The 16640-nt window shown below is 41.2% G+C and overlaps 1 protein-coding gene across 2 annotated transcripts in view; it reads left to right on the forward strand.

Annotated features, from left to right (window-relative positions):
- NBAS (neuroblastoma amplified sequence) overlaps nucleotides 1-16640 on the forward strand; it is a 335385-nt gene that overhangs the window by 282221 nt on the left and 36524 nt on the right. For both annotated transcript variants that reach the window (XM_018055620.1, XM_018055621.1), the window contains one exon: nucleotides 13692-13887. In XM_018055620.1, coding sequence (XP_017911109.1) covers nucleotides 13692-13887 — 196 coding nt within the window. The remainder of the gene's footprint in view (nucleotides 1-13691; nucleotides 13888-16640) is intronic.

Raw genomic sequence — 16640 nt, forward strand, 5'->3', positions numbered from 1 at the left:
ACTGGGAGAGAGGAACTGACTTGTCCAGAGTCAGAGGCCTGGGAAACACAGCCAGGACTCCTGTCTGCCCCTGCAGCATAACTGACTGCTCGATGGCCTTTAGAGCATGTCTACACACATAGCTGTGTGCCCACGGTGTGAGTGAAAGGACACAGGATGCACCGTGTGGGTGGGCTGGACAACAGGGCAAGCAGGGCCCTCTACCCAATCTGCCGTTGGCTTGGCACAGTTTTTCTAAACTCCTTTGCTTGTGGGTCTTTAAATGGTAAGGAAGCCACAGCCGTGGCTCACATGGGCCTCTTATTTTAAAGACAAATGCCATCATTCTGCATGTTTACCGTGTGTCACACTCCGTTCTCAGTTCCAGTTCTGGGTAAGAGGTAACCTCCAGTCCGGAGGAGCTCAGAGTCTTGCAGGGAGACCAGGTTGCTCGGGGCCCTGGTTACCATGCAGTAGCGTAGTCAGTGCTGTGCAGAAAACGAGGTGAAGGGAGTGGCTTATTCTGTCCCAGGGAAGTCAGAGCAGGACCCACAAGGGATAGCACTGGACCTGGTCTATGACATCTGAGTCTGTGATAAGGATGATGGATGTGGATGATGGTAGTTCAGACTGAGGACACAGCTTAAGCAAGGCAGATGCGGCAGATAGCAGCGCGGACAGAAATGCTGTGTGTCAATTTCTAGACAGCCCATTGAGCTATCGCCATTCCAGTCGCAGTCCATCAGTCAGCTCTCAGCTTGCCACTCCACTGTGCATTGCTCTCAAGTACCCCAACACGGACCCTGGCCTCACATGATGGAAGGGATCTTAACAGATACTGCCTGAGGCTCCTTCCTAGGGGAATCCCTCAGTCTGGTCCCACAGGGAACATCTCAAAAAGATTAGGAGGCAGTGTTTTTCTTAGTGAATTTCCAGCCGGATAAACAGATATATGTATACAGGATACACAGAAGAATCCAACTCGAGTCTCTTGAATAGAGGACAATTTTCTTTTTAAGCTTCAATTTCCAAAGAGGAAGACACTGGGGAATGGAGAGTCAGAACAAGATCTTTCTTTGTATCCCAGAGACACAGAATAACAGAGGCTCCTTAACAACAACAAAAACAAATTTCATTTTTTTCACTTAGGAAAGAAAAAGAAGAAAGACAAAGTCCTAACTTTTATGTCTGGCAAGGACTTTGTGAATGTGGACAGTTAAACCTGATACTCTTGGCTTCAGTTCCCCTCCCCAAGAGCTTGCCTGCAAGAGTCACAGAAAGGAGTCACTCTCTTTTCTAGGTTGTTCCCAGGGGGTCTTCAGAGTAACCTGGGGATTTAAGCTCTTTTCAAGTAAGGCTCTGGAAATAGCAGATACAAGGTGTTATATATGAAATAGGTAAACAACAAGGACCTACCGAAGCACAGGAAAATATATTCAATATCTTATAATAAATCACAATGGAAAAGAATATATATGTGTGCATATATTTATTGGGCTTCCCTGATGGCCCAGTGGTAAAGAATCTGCTTGCAATGCAGGATATGTAGGTACAATCCCTGGGTCAGGATGATCTCCAGAGAAGGAAATGGCAACACACTCCAGTATTCTTGCCAGTCAAAAAGGTGGCTTGAAACTCAATATTCAAAAAACTAAGATGCATGACATCTAGTCCCATCACTTTATGGCAAATAGATGGGGAAACAGTGGAATCGGTGACAGACTTTGTTTTCTTGTGCTCCAAAATCACTGCAGATGGGGAAAGCAGTCTTGGAATTTAAAAATGCTCGCTCCTTGGAAAAAAAGCTATGACAAATCTAGACAGTGTATTAAAAAGCAAAGACATCACTTTGCTGACAAAAGCCCATATAGTCAAAGCTATGGTTTTTCCAGTAGTCATATATGGATGTGAGAGTTAGACCATAAAGAAGGCTGAGCACCAAAAAAATTGATGCTTACGAATTGTGGTGTTGGGGAAGACTGTTGAGAATCCCTTGGAAGGCAAGGAGATCAAATGAGTCAATTCTGAAGGAAATCACCCTTGAATATTCATTGGAAGGACTGATACTGAAGCTAAAACTCCAATGTCTTGGCCACCTGATGCAAAGAGCCAACTCATTGGAAAAGACTCTGATGCTGGGAAAGATTGAAGACAAAAGGTAAAAAAGGACAGCAGGGGATGAGATAGTTAGATAGCATCACCAGCTCAATGGACATGAATTTGAGCAAACTCCAGGAGATAGTGAAGGATAGCGAAGACTGGCGTGCTTCATTCCAAGCGCTCGTAGAGTGGGACATGACTCAGTGACTGAAACAAATAATAATTCAGAAGAGTCAGATATAACTTAACCACTGAACACAACACACATATGAAGGCAAGGCACAGAAAAGGAAATAAGGCCAAGGCGCAAAGAAGGAGGTGGAAGAGGTAAGAAAAACAGAGAAAAATAATGGCATAAGACCTCACAAAGGTCAGTCCACGGACTCAAGGACACTTGGGAGCTGGTTGGAAATGCAGAATTTGGGGCCCTACCCACACCAACCAAGTAAAATCTATATTTTAATAAGATCCCTGGGCAATTCCTAAGCACAGTGGTGTTTGAGAAGCAGTCCCTTAGCTGTCTATTGCAGGCTGTTTAATATCAGGAGAAGACGAGATACCGTGAGAGAAATTCACAACCTGTCCTTACCTGGGAAACCCCAGACAAACGACAAAGCCTGTGCGACTGTCATTTCCTAATCTGAGAAATGGAGATGATGATACTAATGACAGACCAAGTAACGAGAAATGCCAAAGTGCCACTTTATTATTTTTTTAATTGAAATACAGTTGATTTATAGTGCTGTGTTAGTTTCAGGTATACAGCAAAATGATTCAAACACACACACACACACAGTTGTTGTTGTTCAGTTGCTAACTTGTGTCCAACTCTTGACGACCCCATGGCCTGCAGCACACCAGGCTCCTCTGTCCTCTGCTATCTCCCAGAATTTGCTCAAATTCATGTCTACTGAGTCAGTGACGCTATCTAATCATCTAATCCTCTACCGCCCCCTTCCTCTTTTGCCTTCAAATTTTCCCAGCATCAGGGTCTTTTCCAGTGAGTCTGTTCTTCCCATCAAGTTCCCTGGTGGCTCAGAGGTTAAAGCGTCTGCCTCCAATGCAGGAGACCTGGGTTCGATCCCTGGGTCGGGAAGATCCCCTGGAGAAGGAAATGGCAATCCACTCCAGTATTCTTGCCTGGAGAATCCCATGGACAGAGAAGCCTAGTAGGTTATAGTCCACGGGGTCGCAAAGAGTTGGACCCAACTGAGCAGCTTCACCTCACCTCAACCAAAATATTGGAGCTTCAGCATCAGTCCTTCCAGTGAATATTCAGGATTGATTTCCTTTAGGATTGACTGTTTTGATCTACTTGCTATGCAAGGGATTGTGAACAGTCTTCTTCTGCACCATAATTCGAAAGTATCAATTCTCCAGCACTCAGCCATTATTGTGATCCAACTCTCAACATCTGTACGTGACTACTGGAAAAACCATAGCTTTGACTATATGGACCTTTGGTGGCAAAATGATGCCTCTGCTTTTAATATGCTGTCTAAATTTGTCATAGCTTTTCTTTCAAGGAGCAGGTGTCTTTTAATTTCATGGCTACAGTTAGCATCCTCAGTGATTTTGGAGTCCAGGGAAAGAAAATCTGTCACTGCTACCACTTTTTCCTCTTCTCTTTGCCATAAAGTGATGGGACTGGATGCCATGATCTTAGTTTTTTGAATGTTGAGTTTTAAGCCAGCTTTTTCACTCTTCTCTTTGACCTTCATCAAGAGGCTCTTTAGTTCCTCTTCACTTTCTGCCATAAGGGTGGTGTCATCTGCATATCTGAGGTTTTGATGTTTCTTCCGGCAATCTTGATTCCAGCTTGAGCTTCATCCAGCCCAACATTTTGCATGATGTACTCTGAATGTAAGTTAAATAAGCAGGGTGACAGTATACAGCCTTCACGTACTCCTTTCCTAATTTGGAACCAGTCTGTTTCATGTCTGGTTCTAATTGTTGCTTCTTGATCTGCATGCAGGTTTCTCAGGAGGCAGGTCAGGTGGTCTGGTATTCCCATCTCTTTTAGAATTTTCCGCAGTTTGATGTGATCCACACAGTCAGCTTTAGCATAGTCAGTGAAGCAGATGTAGATGTTTTTCTGGAATTCTCTTGCTTTTTCTGCAATCCAGTGGATGTTGGCAATTTGATCTCTGGTTCCTCTGACTTTTCTAAATCCAGCTTGTACATCTGGAAGTTCTCAGTTCACATACTGTTGAAGCCTAGCTTGAAGGATTTTGAGTATTACCTTGCTAGCATGTGAAATAAGTGCAGTTGCTTTGGGACTGAAATGAAACTAGAATGAAAATTCCAGTTCTGTGGGTACTGCTGAGTTTTCCAAATTTGCTGTCATATTGAGTACAGCAGTTTATCACATCATTTTTGGATTTGAAGTAGCTCAGCTGGAAATTCATCACCTCCATTAACTTTGTAGTAATGCTTCATAAGGCCCCCTTGACTTCACACTCCAGGGTGTCTGGCTCTAGGTGAGAGCCATCATGGTTATCTGGGCCTTCATATATCTTTTAAAAATTTCCTCACAAGCATATTTCCTCACAAGCATAAACCAGTATATTGTGTGTGCTCAGTTGCTCATTTATGTCCAACTCTGCAACCCCATGGACTGTGAGATTATCCTGGCAAGAACACTGTAGTGGGTTGCCCTTTCCTCCTCCAGAGGATCTTCCCAACCCAAGGATCGAACCCACATCTCCAGTAGCTCCTGCATTGGCAGGCAGATTCTTTACCACCTAGCCACCTGGGAAGCCTGAACCAGTATATTAGTGACTCTCAAATGGATATACAGAAATAAATCCACTCAGAAAACAGATAATTAATGAGGAATTCCTCTGTGCACCATTCAAAAAGGAAGAAAGATTTCCTTCAAAGCTAGTGAGTATTTTATTAGTCTTTGTTTGCTTAAATTGCTGCTTAATCACAGTACCTGCTTTAGATGTCTTAAAGTTTGATGTATATTGAGCAATGTGAGATCATTCAGACATCACTGAGCTCTTCCATGTTACCTGGGGACTTCACATTATTTTTCAAGCACACAAAAGACCATAAAAAGCAAAAGCAAAAGAAAGAAAGCCCACTAGAACAAATCGAATCTGATTTCTTCTCACTCTTCCTGCTCCAGGAGGCAAAGTGAATCGCCAGATGCTCTCTAAACACCCACAGTGTATGAGGCCTCCAATCCGTAATATGAACCATGGTTTCCAACAAGGAGGGTGGATCCAGTCTACCACTACAGTGGTTCTCTGGGCCACCTAAGGCCATATTTATGACTTCACAGCTGTCATTTCTACCTTGTTACAGTGAGATGTGCCCATGCTTCTATTGATGAATGAACCTCAAGAAGATATTGTGATTGGCATACATTTTAGAGCAGCCCCAGAGATGCTATCAGTATATTTATTTATCAAAAGGCAAGATTTGATACAGAGCCCTGGCTTGAATTCTCTTGAGTCAGACATGAAATTAAAAGACTCTTGGCTCCTGTAAGAAGAGCTATGACCAACCTAGACAGCATATTAAAAAGCAGAGACATTACTTTGCCAACAAAGGTCCAGCTAGTCAAATCTATGGTTTTTCCAGTGGTCATGTGTGGATGTGAGAGTTGGACTATAAAGAAAGCTTGAGCACTGAAGAATTGATGCTTTTAAATTGTGATGTTGGGGAAGACTGTTGAAAGCCCCTTGGATTGCAAGGAGATCCAACTAGTCCATCCTAAAGGAAATCAGTCCTGAATTTTCACTGGAGGAACTAATGCTGAAGCTCCAATACCTTGGCCACCTGATGCAAAGAACTGACTCATGTGAAAAGACCCTGATGCTAGAAAGATTGAAGGCGGCAGGAGAAATAGACGACAGAGGATCAGATGGTTGGATGGCATTACCTACTTGATGGACACGAGTTTGAGTCAAATCCGGGAGTTGGTGATGGACAGGGAAGCTTGGAGTTCTGCTGTTTGTGGGGTCGCAGAATAGGACACGACTGAGTGACTGAATTGAACTGAGTTGATTATACAGCAAATTCCCATTGGCTTTCTGTTTTACATATGGTAGTGTAAAGGTATCCATGCTCTCCTCTCCATTCATCCCTCCCTCTCCTTCCTCCCCTGACTCCCGTGTCCATCAGTCTGTTCTGTATGTCTGTGTCTCTGTTAGAAAGAAAGTGGAGTTGCTCATTCGTGTCCGACTCTTTGCGACCCTATGGACTGTAGCCTACCAGGTTCCTCTGTCCATGGGATTTTCCAGGCAATAGTACTGGAGTGGGCTGCCATTTCCTTCTCCAGGGAATCTTCCCGCCCCAGGGATTGAACCCGGGTCTCCCGCATTGTAGATGGACGCTTTACCATCTGAGCCATGTCTCTGTTGCTGGCCTGCAAATAGGTTCATCAGTACCATCTTTCTAGAGGTTCAGGAGGGAGGGGACATATCTTTACCTATGACTGATTCATGGTGAGGTATGGCAAAAATCAACACAATATTGTAAAGGAATTATCCTTCAATTAAAAATGAATTTATAAAACATTAAGATTTGAGATTGGAATTGTGTGCACAGCACAGTTACTGCCTTTGCAGCCATTTTTCCTTTACTGTAACTTGGTTATGATAATCATTTGGAAAAAGCCACACTTCTTACACTGCCACAATGGCATTAGCACATGATGCAGTCGTTTTGGGTTCCATCCTGTTCTCTGCCAGGAGCCCCAGTTGTTTCCGGGGAGCTAATGCATAGAGGACATTGTCCTGGGACAGGTCCAGCTCTGTGTGTAGTGAGGAACGTGTACACGGTGTATGGATCAATCCCTTAATGAGGTGAGAGCTTCCTAGAATATGAATGTTTATGTCTCTCACTGTTCACTCACTCACATTTACCTGCTGCCCTACCCCACCCACCTGTCCTGTCCCTCCTTCTCTCTCGGTTTACATATCAGTTCTCAAACTCATTTCCTACTGACACCGGGCAGGTAATGAAAATGAACAAGGTGTCTGGGCTTCAGGGCAGGGAGGGGGTGGTGGAGTCCGAGAGGAACTTGAGAGCTTTTAAGAGGCCTTATCTAAGGCAGGCAGCTTCCATTGAGCCCTCATCTTCCAGCGTTTAAAGAGGCGCTAGAAGAGATCTCATCACAAGGAAAAAACCTTTTCCTTTTTTTTTTTTGGTATCTATATGAGATGATAGATTATCAATAAACTTACTAAGGTAGTCTTCACAGTATATGTAAGTCAAACCACCATGTTGTAATCCTTATACTTAGTGCTGCATATCAATTATAATCTCAGAAAAATGAGAGAAAAGACCTTCATTGTGTAAAATTTAAAAATTTTGACACATTGATATGTACTATACATACCAATACAAAAATTTGGCTGCTGGCTTATGCCTTCAGTATAGAAGATTAGGCAAAGTGAACTTCTGCTCCCTTCAGGCATTCCACATCTGTGGCATTGATGTCTACAGGAAATCATAAAGGTTTATGTTTGTCGTGTTTGAATGCAGTCTTTGCTTCCCCCATTCTTAAATATAAGAACAATAATTTTATTCTGTGTAGTGCATCATGACATATAAAGTGCTTTTCATATTTACTGTCTGTTTTAATGTACCATCACCATTTAAGTTCAAGGTTGGGTTATTTTCATATGGTTGTGCCATGCAAAATCTTCAAGCTCTTTTACAAAGGGTCATCTTATTAATATTCTCAAAATCTGTCTTTTCTCTTTGATTCAGTAATTGCCTTTGTTGCGTTGGCATTTCTCTTCCATTCCTTTGTAGTTTTGGAACATCCTCTCATGCTACCTTACACAATAGAACATCACGTTCGCAAATTAATCATTCACTGAACCTATTTTGGTTGCCATTGTTGCTGCTGCTGTGCTTTTCTGTTAATAGAACATCTTGTATATTTCAGTAGACTCCTTATCTTTTGGGCCAGAAGGGATTGTATGAATGTGTGTGTGTTTCCTTTAGTAGTTATTTTTTTTAAAAATAGTATACTAAATTACCCTGTGTAGTATAACCTCTCTCCTGTCCTCAAAATCCTCATTATAGGGAAAGAGGTAGAAGCAAATGTCTGTGTATTTGCAATGAAACTAGGAGAGATTTTTCTCTGTTATTTATTTTATATCTTCTTAAAATCATTTGTATAACTTTTATAATAAGGTAAAAGTGTTTTGAAATCATGTTCTCTTTTTATTCCTAAGCTCATTAAACCCTCCCCTTGCCTTCATAAACGACTATAAAACTGGAATCATTTTCCTTCCCATTCTTTCTTTTTACATTATAAAAGTCGTAATTGGTTATTTTCTCCCCACCTGCTTATCTTGAAAAATTTCAAACCCGCAGATAAGTTGCAAAGATTGAAAAATTATGACTATATTCTCTTCCCCTTGACTCACCAATTGTTAACATTTTATCACAATTCTTACATTCTGTTTTTCTCTCTCTACCTCTGTATATGTGCGTGTGTATTTGCACCATTTCAAGGGTGACTACAAATTTTAAAAATTAACATTTTATTTCAAATGTAGACTATTTTGCAGCTAAAATCTTTAGGAGATAGTATCTAGTTGATGTCCTGGACAGCTCTTCTTACACAGCTGCCCTTTGGTTCTGTGTAGTCTCATTGAGCACAAATATTTGCAGTATAAGGGCTTCCCAGCTGACACAGTGGTAAAGAATCCATCTGCAATGCAGGAGATGCAAGAGACATAGGGGTTCAATCCCTGACTTGGGATGACCCCCTGGAGTAGAAATGGCAACCCACTCCAGTATTCTTGCCTGGAAAATTCCATGGATAGAGGAACCTGGCGGGCTTAAGTCCACAGGGTCACCAAGTTGGACACGACTAAGCTACTGATTGCGTGCACATGTGTGCACACACCCACACACACATATTCACAGTATATAGCCAAGGTCATCTAGAATATGGTACTTCTAGAACATAATATTTCTGTTTTAGGAATGAGTTCTCATATTTGAACTATCAACCAAAGTTAGAGCAGTTTTCTCCAAAATGTCCAGTGCTATCAACTGAACTGATCTTACTGAACAGTAAGTTCTTAGGTAAAAGAAATCTAACTCAATCTAATAACTTGGAAAATGCTATGATAATAATCTCTATGTCACATATTGCCACAGTGTCCCGGAATTTACCTCCATTTGGTTCCATAGTATTACATAGTCATTGACCAGGCAGTGATAGTCCAGGTTTAAATACTGACTGTACTACTTACTAAGTGGGGGCTTCTCTGGCAGCTCAGTGGTACAAGAATCTGCCTACCAATGCAGGAGCTGCAGGTTCAATCCTTGGGTCTGGAAGATCCCCTGGAGAAGGAATGGTAACCAATTCCTGGGAAATCCTACGGTCAGGAGTGTGACCAGCTGCAGTCCATAGGGTCAAAAAAGATTCGGACATGAATTAATGACTAAAATACAACAACTTACTATTTGATCATGAACAAGTTATGAAACCTCTCTGTGGTTGTTCCTTCATCTGCAAACTGGAGATGATAACAGAATACATGAAAAAAAAAATAGTGACGATGAAGTGATGTAACTCATGGCACACAATAAGCTTTCATATTATCATTAACAGTTTTCATTCCTGTTCACCACATGCAGATCTTGTGTGATTTTTGTAACTTCCATCTGGTCTTCATGACTCCAGCTTCTTCCCATTCTAGCCAGTCCTACCTGCCCCTCCACTTGGCCCTTGGGTGACAGGGTCAAAATACCAGCTTCTTCTTATGTGAAATTGGCTTAGACTCAAGGCTGAAAATGTGTTTTAGTCTTCTTTTCTCCCAAGTTAAACTTAATTTGACCCCTGCAGGCTTCACCAAAAGGGCCTGAGCATGCCCCAGTCTGCACACCTCTGTAAGCACTAACGTGATCACAGTACTTTACTGCTCAGAGACCCTCTGTCTTCCCATTCCACACCAAGTAAGACCAGAGTCCTCAGTAATCATCGCTGCCACTAACTGAACTTCTTAGTTATGTGCCAGATAATATATTTTCTGCTTTATTATTTCATTTTGTGTATTTAATTCTCAAACCACTCTGCTGAGTAAAAGGTTATTGTCCATCTGCAATTTACAAATAAGAAACTAAGGCTCAGCAACATGAAGCAATTTCTTGGTCAGCATAGCACTGTTGAGAAGCAGTCAATTGGGCACTGAGTCTGGGCTGACACCTGCAAAGTCTGTCCTTTCAAAGTATGAAGCTGCACCTCCTTTTCAGCCTGTGTGTGAACTCCGGTTATCCAGGTCAGGAGACCTGTCTTCCCTCTGCGCTCTCCTCTGATTTACCCCCAGACATCTGTGCTTTTATCGCTCCCTGAACATGCTGTGTCCTTTGAAATTTTTGTCTGTTTTTTTTCCTTGCTGTTCTCTTTACCTGGATTATGTTTCCCCCCTTTTCCATTCATGTATCCTTCCATTTGTCCTTTATGATCCTGTTCAGAGGCCACATCCTCTGGGAGGCCTTCCCTGATTCTACCCACTTTTCTTCCCAAAAAGTTGTTCCGATTTATATTATATTAGTAATTTGTAGACGGAGAAGGCAATGGCACCCCACTCCAGTACTCTTGCCTGGAAAATCCCATGGATGGGGATTTTTCCCAAGGAGCCTGGTGGGCTGCAGTCCATGGGGTCGCTAAGAGTCGGACACGACTGAGTGACTTCACTTTGACTTTTCACTTTCATGCATTGGAGAAGGAAATGGCAACCCACTCCAGTGTTCTTGCCTGGAGAATCCCAGGGATGGAGGAGCCCGATGGGCTGCCGTCTGTGGGGTTGCACAGAGTCAGACACAACTGAAGTGACTTAGCAGCAGCAGCAGCAGCAGCAGCAGCAGTAGCAGCAGTAATTTGTAGAATAGTCATTTGTGATGTCTTTCTGTTTCCTTGTATTATTAGTTCTTTTAAGGACCAGATCATACAGTTTTTCATCCCTGAACATCAGGTACTTTGATGATGCTGATAATAAAATGATAATGATTATTTGGACAATGGTTGTTGTTCATTAAATCCCTCCTTTGTGTCACATACAGTACTGGGTGCTCCGTATGCATTATCTTGGTTTCACAGACTCCGAGAGACACACTTTCAGGATCTTTGTCTGCTTAACTATAAAGTGGGAATGAGGACATTCATAATTTTTTATTGAGAGTTGTTAGGAAAGGATGGAGCCAGGATTCACAGGTCTGTCAAATTCCAAAATGATACCCTTTTCCACCACACAGTGCTGTCTGCTTTGCACATGGTAGATAGACAGGAAATACTGGTGGCATTCTTTTGCACCCCCAGCTTTGCCATTTCTGGTACGTGTTAAGAAGGACACTCAAAGGCAAAACTAACAAATATCTTTGTACATGTAAGAAATGCTTAAGCCAGTTTGTCCATGGCATTTTGTAACATATTTTAGTTCAATATACAAATAACCAACTTTATTTTTTAGCTTAAATAGCCATAAAATGGTATTGGCAAGTATATTATAGAATGCACACTGAGAGAAATATTCAGTGGTATTACAGAATTTTATTCTCAGAAGTTTAAAAAAATTTTCCTGTGGTCTTGTTAGTTCATGGAATTTGGAGCTTGGTGTAGATGATTTATTGCTGGAAGCCTCCTAAGGATTTGGTTCTTATAAAATCTATATAATTCAGTGCTTTTCCATGGATCTCTAGGGCCTTATGGGAGTGAGGCTTCTATGTGAGCAAACTCTCAAGAGTCATGGAAAGTAATTCATCGACATTATCATCAAATAAGTTGTTTTCCTGAGACGGTCCATTTGGGGATTATAAGCAAAGAGCTTCTAGTACTGGATAGAAAGTTGTTCACATGTCCCCACCTTCTCTGAATCCTTTTAAACTTACTAGTTTTCTAATAACCGTACATTTATATTTTATCTTTAGGGTAGTATAAAATTTGATGCTCTAACCCCTTATTGGAGCTTCCTTCATAGCTCAGTCAGTCAAGAATCTGCCTGCAATGCAGGAGACCTGGGTTTTATTCCTGGGTCAGGAAGATCTTCTGGAGAAGGAAATGGCAGCCCACTCCAGTATTCTTGCCTAGAGAATCCTATAGACAGAGGAACCTAGCAGATTACAGTCCATGCGGTCGCAAGACTTGGACATGACTTAGTGACTAAACCACCACTAACCCCTTATTGAAACACAGAAAAATAGTAGAAAAGAACATAGACTTTGGATAGATGTACCAGTATAGATGTTAGTGGGCATATGCTGTCACTTCCATGAAGCCTACTTCCTTATCTATAAAAATGGAATTTACATGTATAACATGAGGGCTCTAGTTAACAATATAATGTATATTTGAAAGTTACTAAGAGAGTCAATCTTAAAAGTTACCATCTTAAGAAAAAAATTATATCTATATCAAGTTATGGATGTTAACTGAGCTTATTGTAATTATTTTGCAGTGTATATACATATGAAATCATTCTGTACTACACCTTAAACTAATACAGTGTTTTATATATGTATACATATATATATACACACAAACACACGTCAGTTATATCAATAAAACTGGAAAAATTTTAAATAAAATAGTATTTATAATATTTACTTTGCATAGTTACTGTCAACTAGTAATATTTAATATAAAATTACTGAATGATACCCAGCGCTATCAGTATCATTAGTAGAAATAGGTCATACTTCTTTTTTCTCCTTTGAATTCAAGGTTTTAACTAGTTGGTGGGATAAGCCATCCATGAAAATTGTATTATAAGAGTTATTTTGTTTGCCAAGACTAAAATAATGATATTTCAATCAAAAAAAAATTTTTTTTCCAAATGCTTTAAGTGGTTATCCAAGACTCTGGCTAGCACCCTTCCATATGAACTATTATCAGTTGAGACAGTTATCACTCTAAAGCAGTGCTCTAATGAAAACTCTTTGGGGAATCCTTAATTTCCCCCATTGAATTAGTTGTCAGTTCACTTCAATAAAAGGAAGTCTTTTAAGCCTTGGGTACTGGATGGGCACTGGGCATACTTCTACACAGAATTTTACAACAAGCTGTACTTCTTAATGGCTTCCCTGATAACTCAGTTGGTAAAGAATCCGCCTGCAATGCAGGAGACCCTGGTTCGATTCCTGGATTGGGAAGATCCACTGGAGAAGGGATAGACTACCCACTCCAGCATTCTTGGGCTTCCCTTGTGGCTCAGCTGGTAAAGAATCCCCCTGCAGTGCAGGAGACCTGGGTTTGATCCTTGGTTGGGAAGAAAGGAAAGGCTACCCACTCCAGTATTCTGACCTGGAGAATTCCATGGACTGTATAGGCCATGAGGTCCCAAAGAGTCGGACACAGTTGAGCTTTGCTTAATGAAGCGTCTAAGAACATATTGATTATTTTTTCTCTGCTCTATGTAACTCATTTTAATATAATACTGTTTAAAAATCGCATGCATTTAACATCGTTTTTAAATACCTAATGTGGTTTGCTTTAAGCCATTTCAAACCTACATTTTTCCTCTCAGCAGGGAAAAAAAAAACCAGCAAAGTGTCTAGATCCGTCACCACGTTTGATTACTGGAATTAGAAACCACTGAGTCTTTTTCTTTTTCAATATAACCCTTGTTTTGCAGAGAAGAGCTGGTGTCCTCCGAGGACCTGCTGGAGTGGCTGCGGCCTTTCTGTGCCAACGACGCCTGGCCCGTGCGGCCCCGCATTCACGTGCTGCAGATTCTGGGACAGTCGTTTCACCTGACTGAGGAGGATGGCAAGCTCCTCGTGTTCTTTAGAACGGAGGCCATCCTCAAAGCCACCTGGCCCCAGAGACAGGTGAGGGTGCATCTGATGGTCATGTCCCGATTCCTTTAAACCGCCTTCAAGTGAATAATCAGCTTGTTAATGCAGTCTTCCCATTGTGTTCATCAGTACAGCTATGTAGCGGATCAATATGTGCAACACAGTTTGTTTTTACTTTTCCATATGTTTGAATATACAGAGTAGATGATACCTCAGTCACCTGACATGCATATATAATTTTTCTCTTCATAGGATACAGTCAGGGTTTTTCACAGTATCGATTAATTAGGGCAGCTCGCCCTTTCCCTGGAGAGATACAGATCTAAGTGGTGATGCAGTGTGCAGTTTAGCTCATTCATTTTGCCATGCCCTGCCCAGGCATGCAAATGCCCTCTCTCCTATATGTAGGCAGACACAATGTAGCAGAGACATAAGTCTTGGTTTCTTCATTTCATCCTGCAAGGCTCACTCAGTCCATCACCTCTCTGGATCCTTCCCTGACTGTTTGAAACTTAATTGAACTTTGAACTCCACACATTTGATCTATTATTATTATTATTATTATTATTATTATTCTGCTACTTAAAGTTTTATCCTTCCACTACCTGAAAACTCAGAAACCCTGGAGGATATACTTACCATTTTTCAAAGCCCTCTAAGAATGCCGTGCACACATTCAGAGCTTAAATGCTTGTTGACTAAGTGAAAATGCTAATTCCTAAATCAAAGAAATACGGTGGCTGTTGAATTTCGGCTTAGATTCTAAACTGATGCGTCCTGAAGTTATTGTATCTAAGAGTCAGCACTTAATCAAGTGCTTTAGCTTGCAGACTATAGGCTAATAAAAGTTAGAAAGTAAGACTTGCTTTCTAAGCTGCAAAAGAGCTTCCTGGAAGTTTGACTCCAACCCAGTTTACCTTCTCATTTTAAAACTGCCTTATAATTTCTGTTAGTATCCTTATTACTTCAGTTAAAGAGCAGTGAACCTTCTTTTTTTTTTAAAAAAAAAGAACCAAATATTAAAAATGTCTCAAGACTCATCTCAGGACATCTCCTGAATTACCTTCTACATTCTTATTTCCCTCTGTGAGAGAAATAGGTAAATACTATCTATTCTTCAGAGTTAGAGAATTTGAGATTCAAAAAGATGGATTTATTGAATATTCTCTAATCCTGCCACATTGCTGAAACAGTATATTAAAGCCACTAATATCTGAATGATACTCTGAAGCATCATGACCGTATCAAATTATTTAGTCTTAAAACTTTGCTTTGAATTGCATTAAGAGACCACTAACAAGCTTTCTCAGGAGCAGTCTGTGAACAGAAGTGCACTGGGCCGTGACAGACACTCCAGGCCCCTGGCGCAGTGGATGTTAGAAGTGTGTGTGTTTTCAGCAGACCCAAAGGTTCTCGTAGCATTCCTGAGGTTAAGCAACAAACTAGGTCATGTTATTTTCGCCAAGTGGAACCTTAGGTTCCGTCTCATCCTGAAACAAATGAACACTCTTACTTTTAGGCATTTTTCTGACAGACCTTCCATTTTTCAAGTTCTCACCCTTTTTTCAATTTTCTCTTCCCTGATGGCTAGAGCCTGGCAGGACAATGAAGCCTGTTTCTCTCGAGCCTCACTTCATGTCACATCAGATCCATGCGCCAGAAATATTATGAAACGGCGTAGAAACAAAGAAAGGGGGAAAATACCCATTTCATCTATCATCTTGGAACATGCACTCTAATTTGGCTCTAAACACTTCAGAAGTCATATCAGTATACCCAACTGCTTTTATGCTTTCCTCAACGTTCCAGTTATATTCATAGAACAAGTTGCAACTTTCATATGACTTGTGTCTCCACCCTCCCTCTACCATTGTTTACAGTCTCGGAGAAGATTCTTACACTGTGAGCCGTGGCTGCTTGGTATGTGAAATGGAGCCTTGAACCAGAGGAGACAGAGGATGCCTTGCTCGCCTCTGTCATTTCTTTGACATGTTTTCATCCCCATTTCCCAAACACCTAGAAGACCCCGAACTGTTGTTTGCATGGGCTCTCATTTTCTTAGCTTCTCCCTATCTCCATCTCCATTCTCCAAGGCAATATTAAGGAGAGAGAGAGATTCTTACAGAGCAAAGATAAGAACAGATAATGACACTGCAGTGTTCAATTACCAGAAAATGCGGGCCTGCTACCTTCACCGCGGCTGGTAATCCTCTTAGGCAGACTTTGCATACATCAAAGAGGGGCTTAATATTTAATTATCCTCGAGGTGCCCAAAGTAGTGGCCCCACAAATCAACGTGTTGCCAGGAAACCAGCCAGCTCCTGCAAAATTCAATACACAGTCTGTGTAGCCTGCTCCCTCACTGGTTCTCAGAGAGACAACGATTTCTACTTTTCTAATGATTAGTTAACAGAATTAAAAATTCAGAGGCCCTCAGTTTTCAACAGCATGAGAGGCCTTCCTTTTCACCCCAGAAATGTGCCCCAGCGTGGAGGGCAACAGGGAGGCAGAAGGAAGGGAGGGAGAGAATGGACTATGTTAATTCTCTTGGTACAAATTGTCTTGAGTTTTTCAGGTTTTGTAATTTTCTAGTTAACTGGTGCATGAAAAATATGGGTCAAAATACTGATGTTTCCTTAAAAAATTCCATATCCCATCACCTCAATTTTTCTGGTTTTATGTAAAAAAAAAAAAAAAATCACCTAAAAAAAGAACATTGTAAAATTTCAGTCTGAATTTGTGGTTATAAGTGATCAACAGAAAAATGAGTTTAAGACAATTTTCAT

This window comes from Capra hircus, chromosome 11 (genome assembly GCF_001704415.2).
Source record: "Capra hircus breed San Clemente chromosome 11, ASM170441v1, whole genome shotgun sequence".
Lineage (NCBI taxonomy): Eukaryota > Metazoa > Chordata > Mammalia > Artiodactyla > Bovidae > Capra > Capra hircus.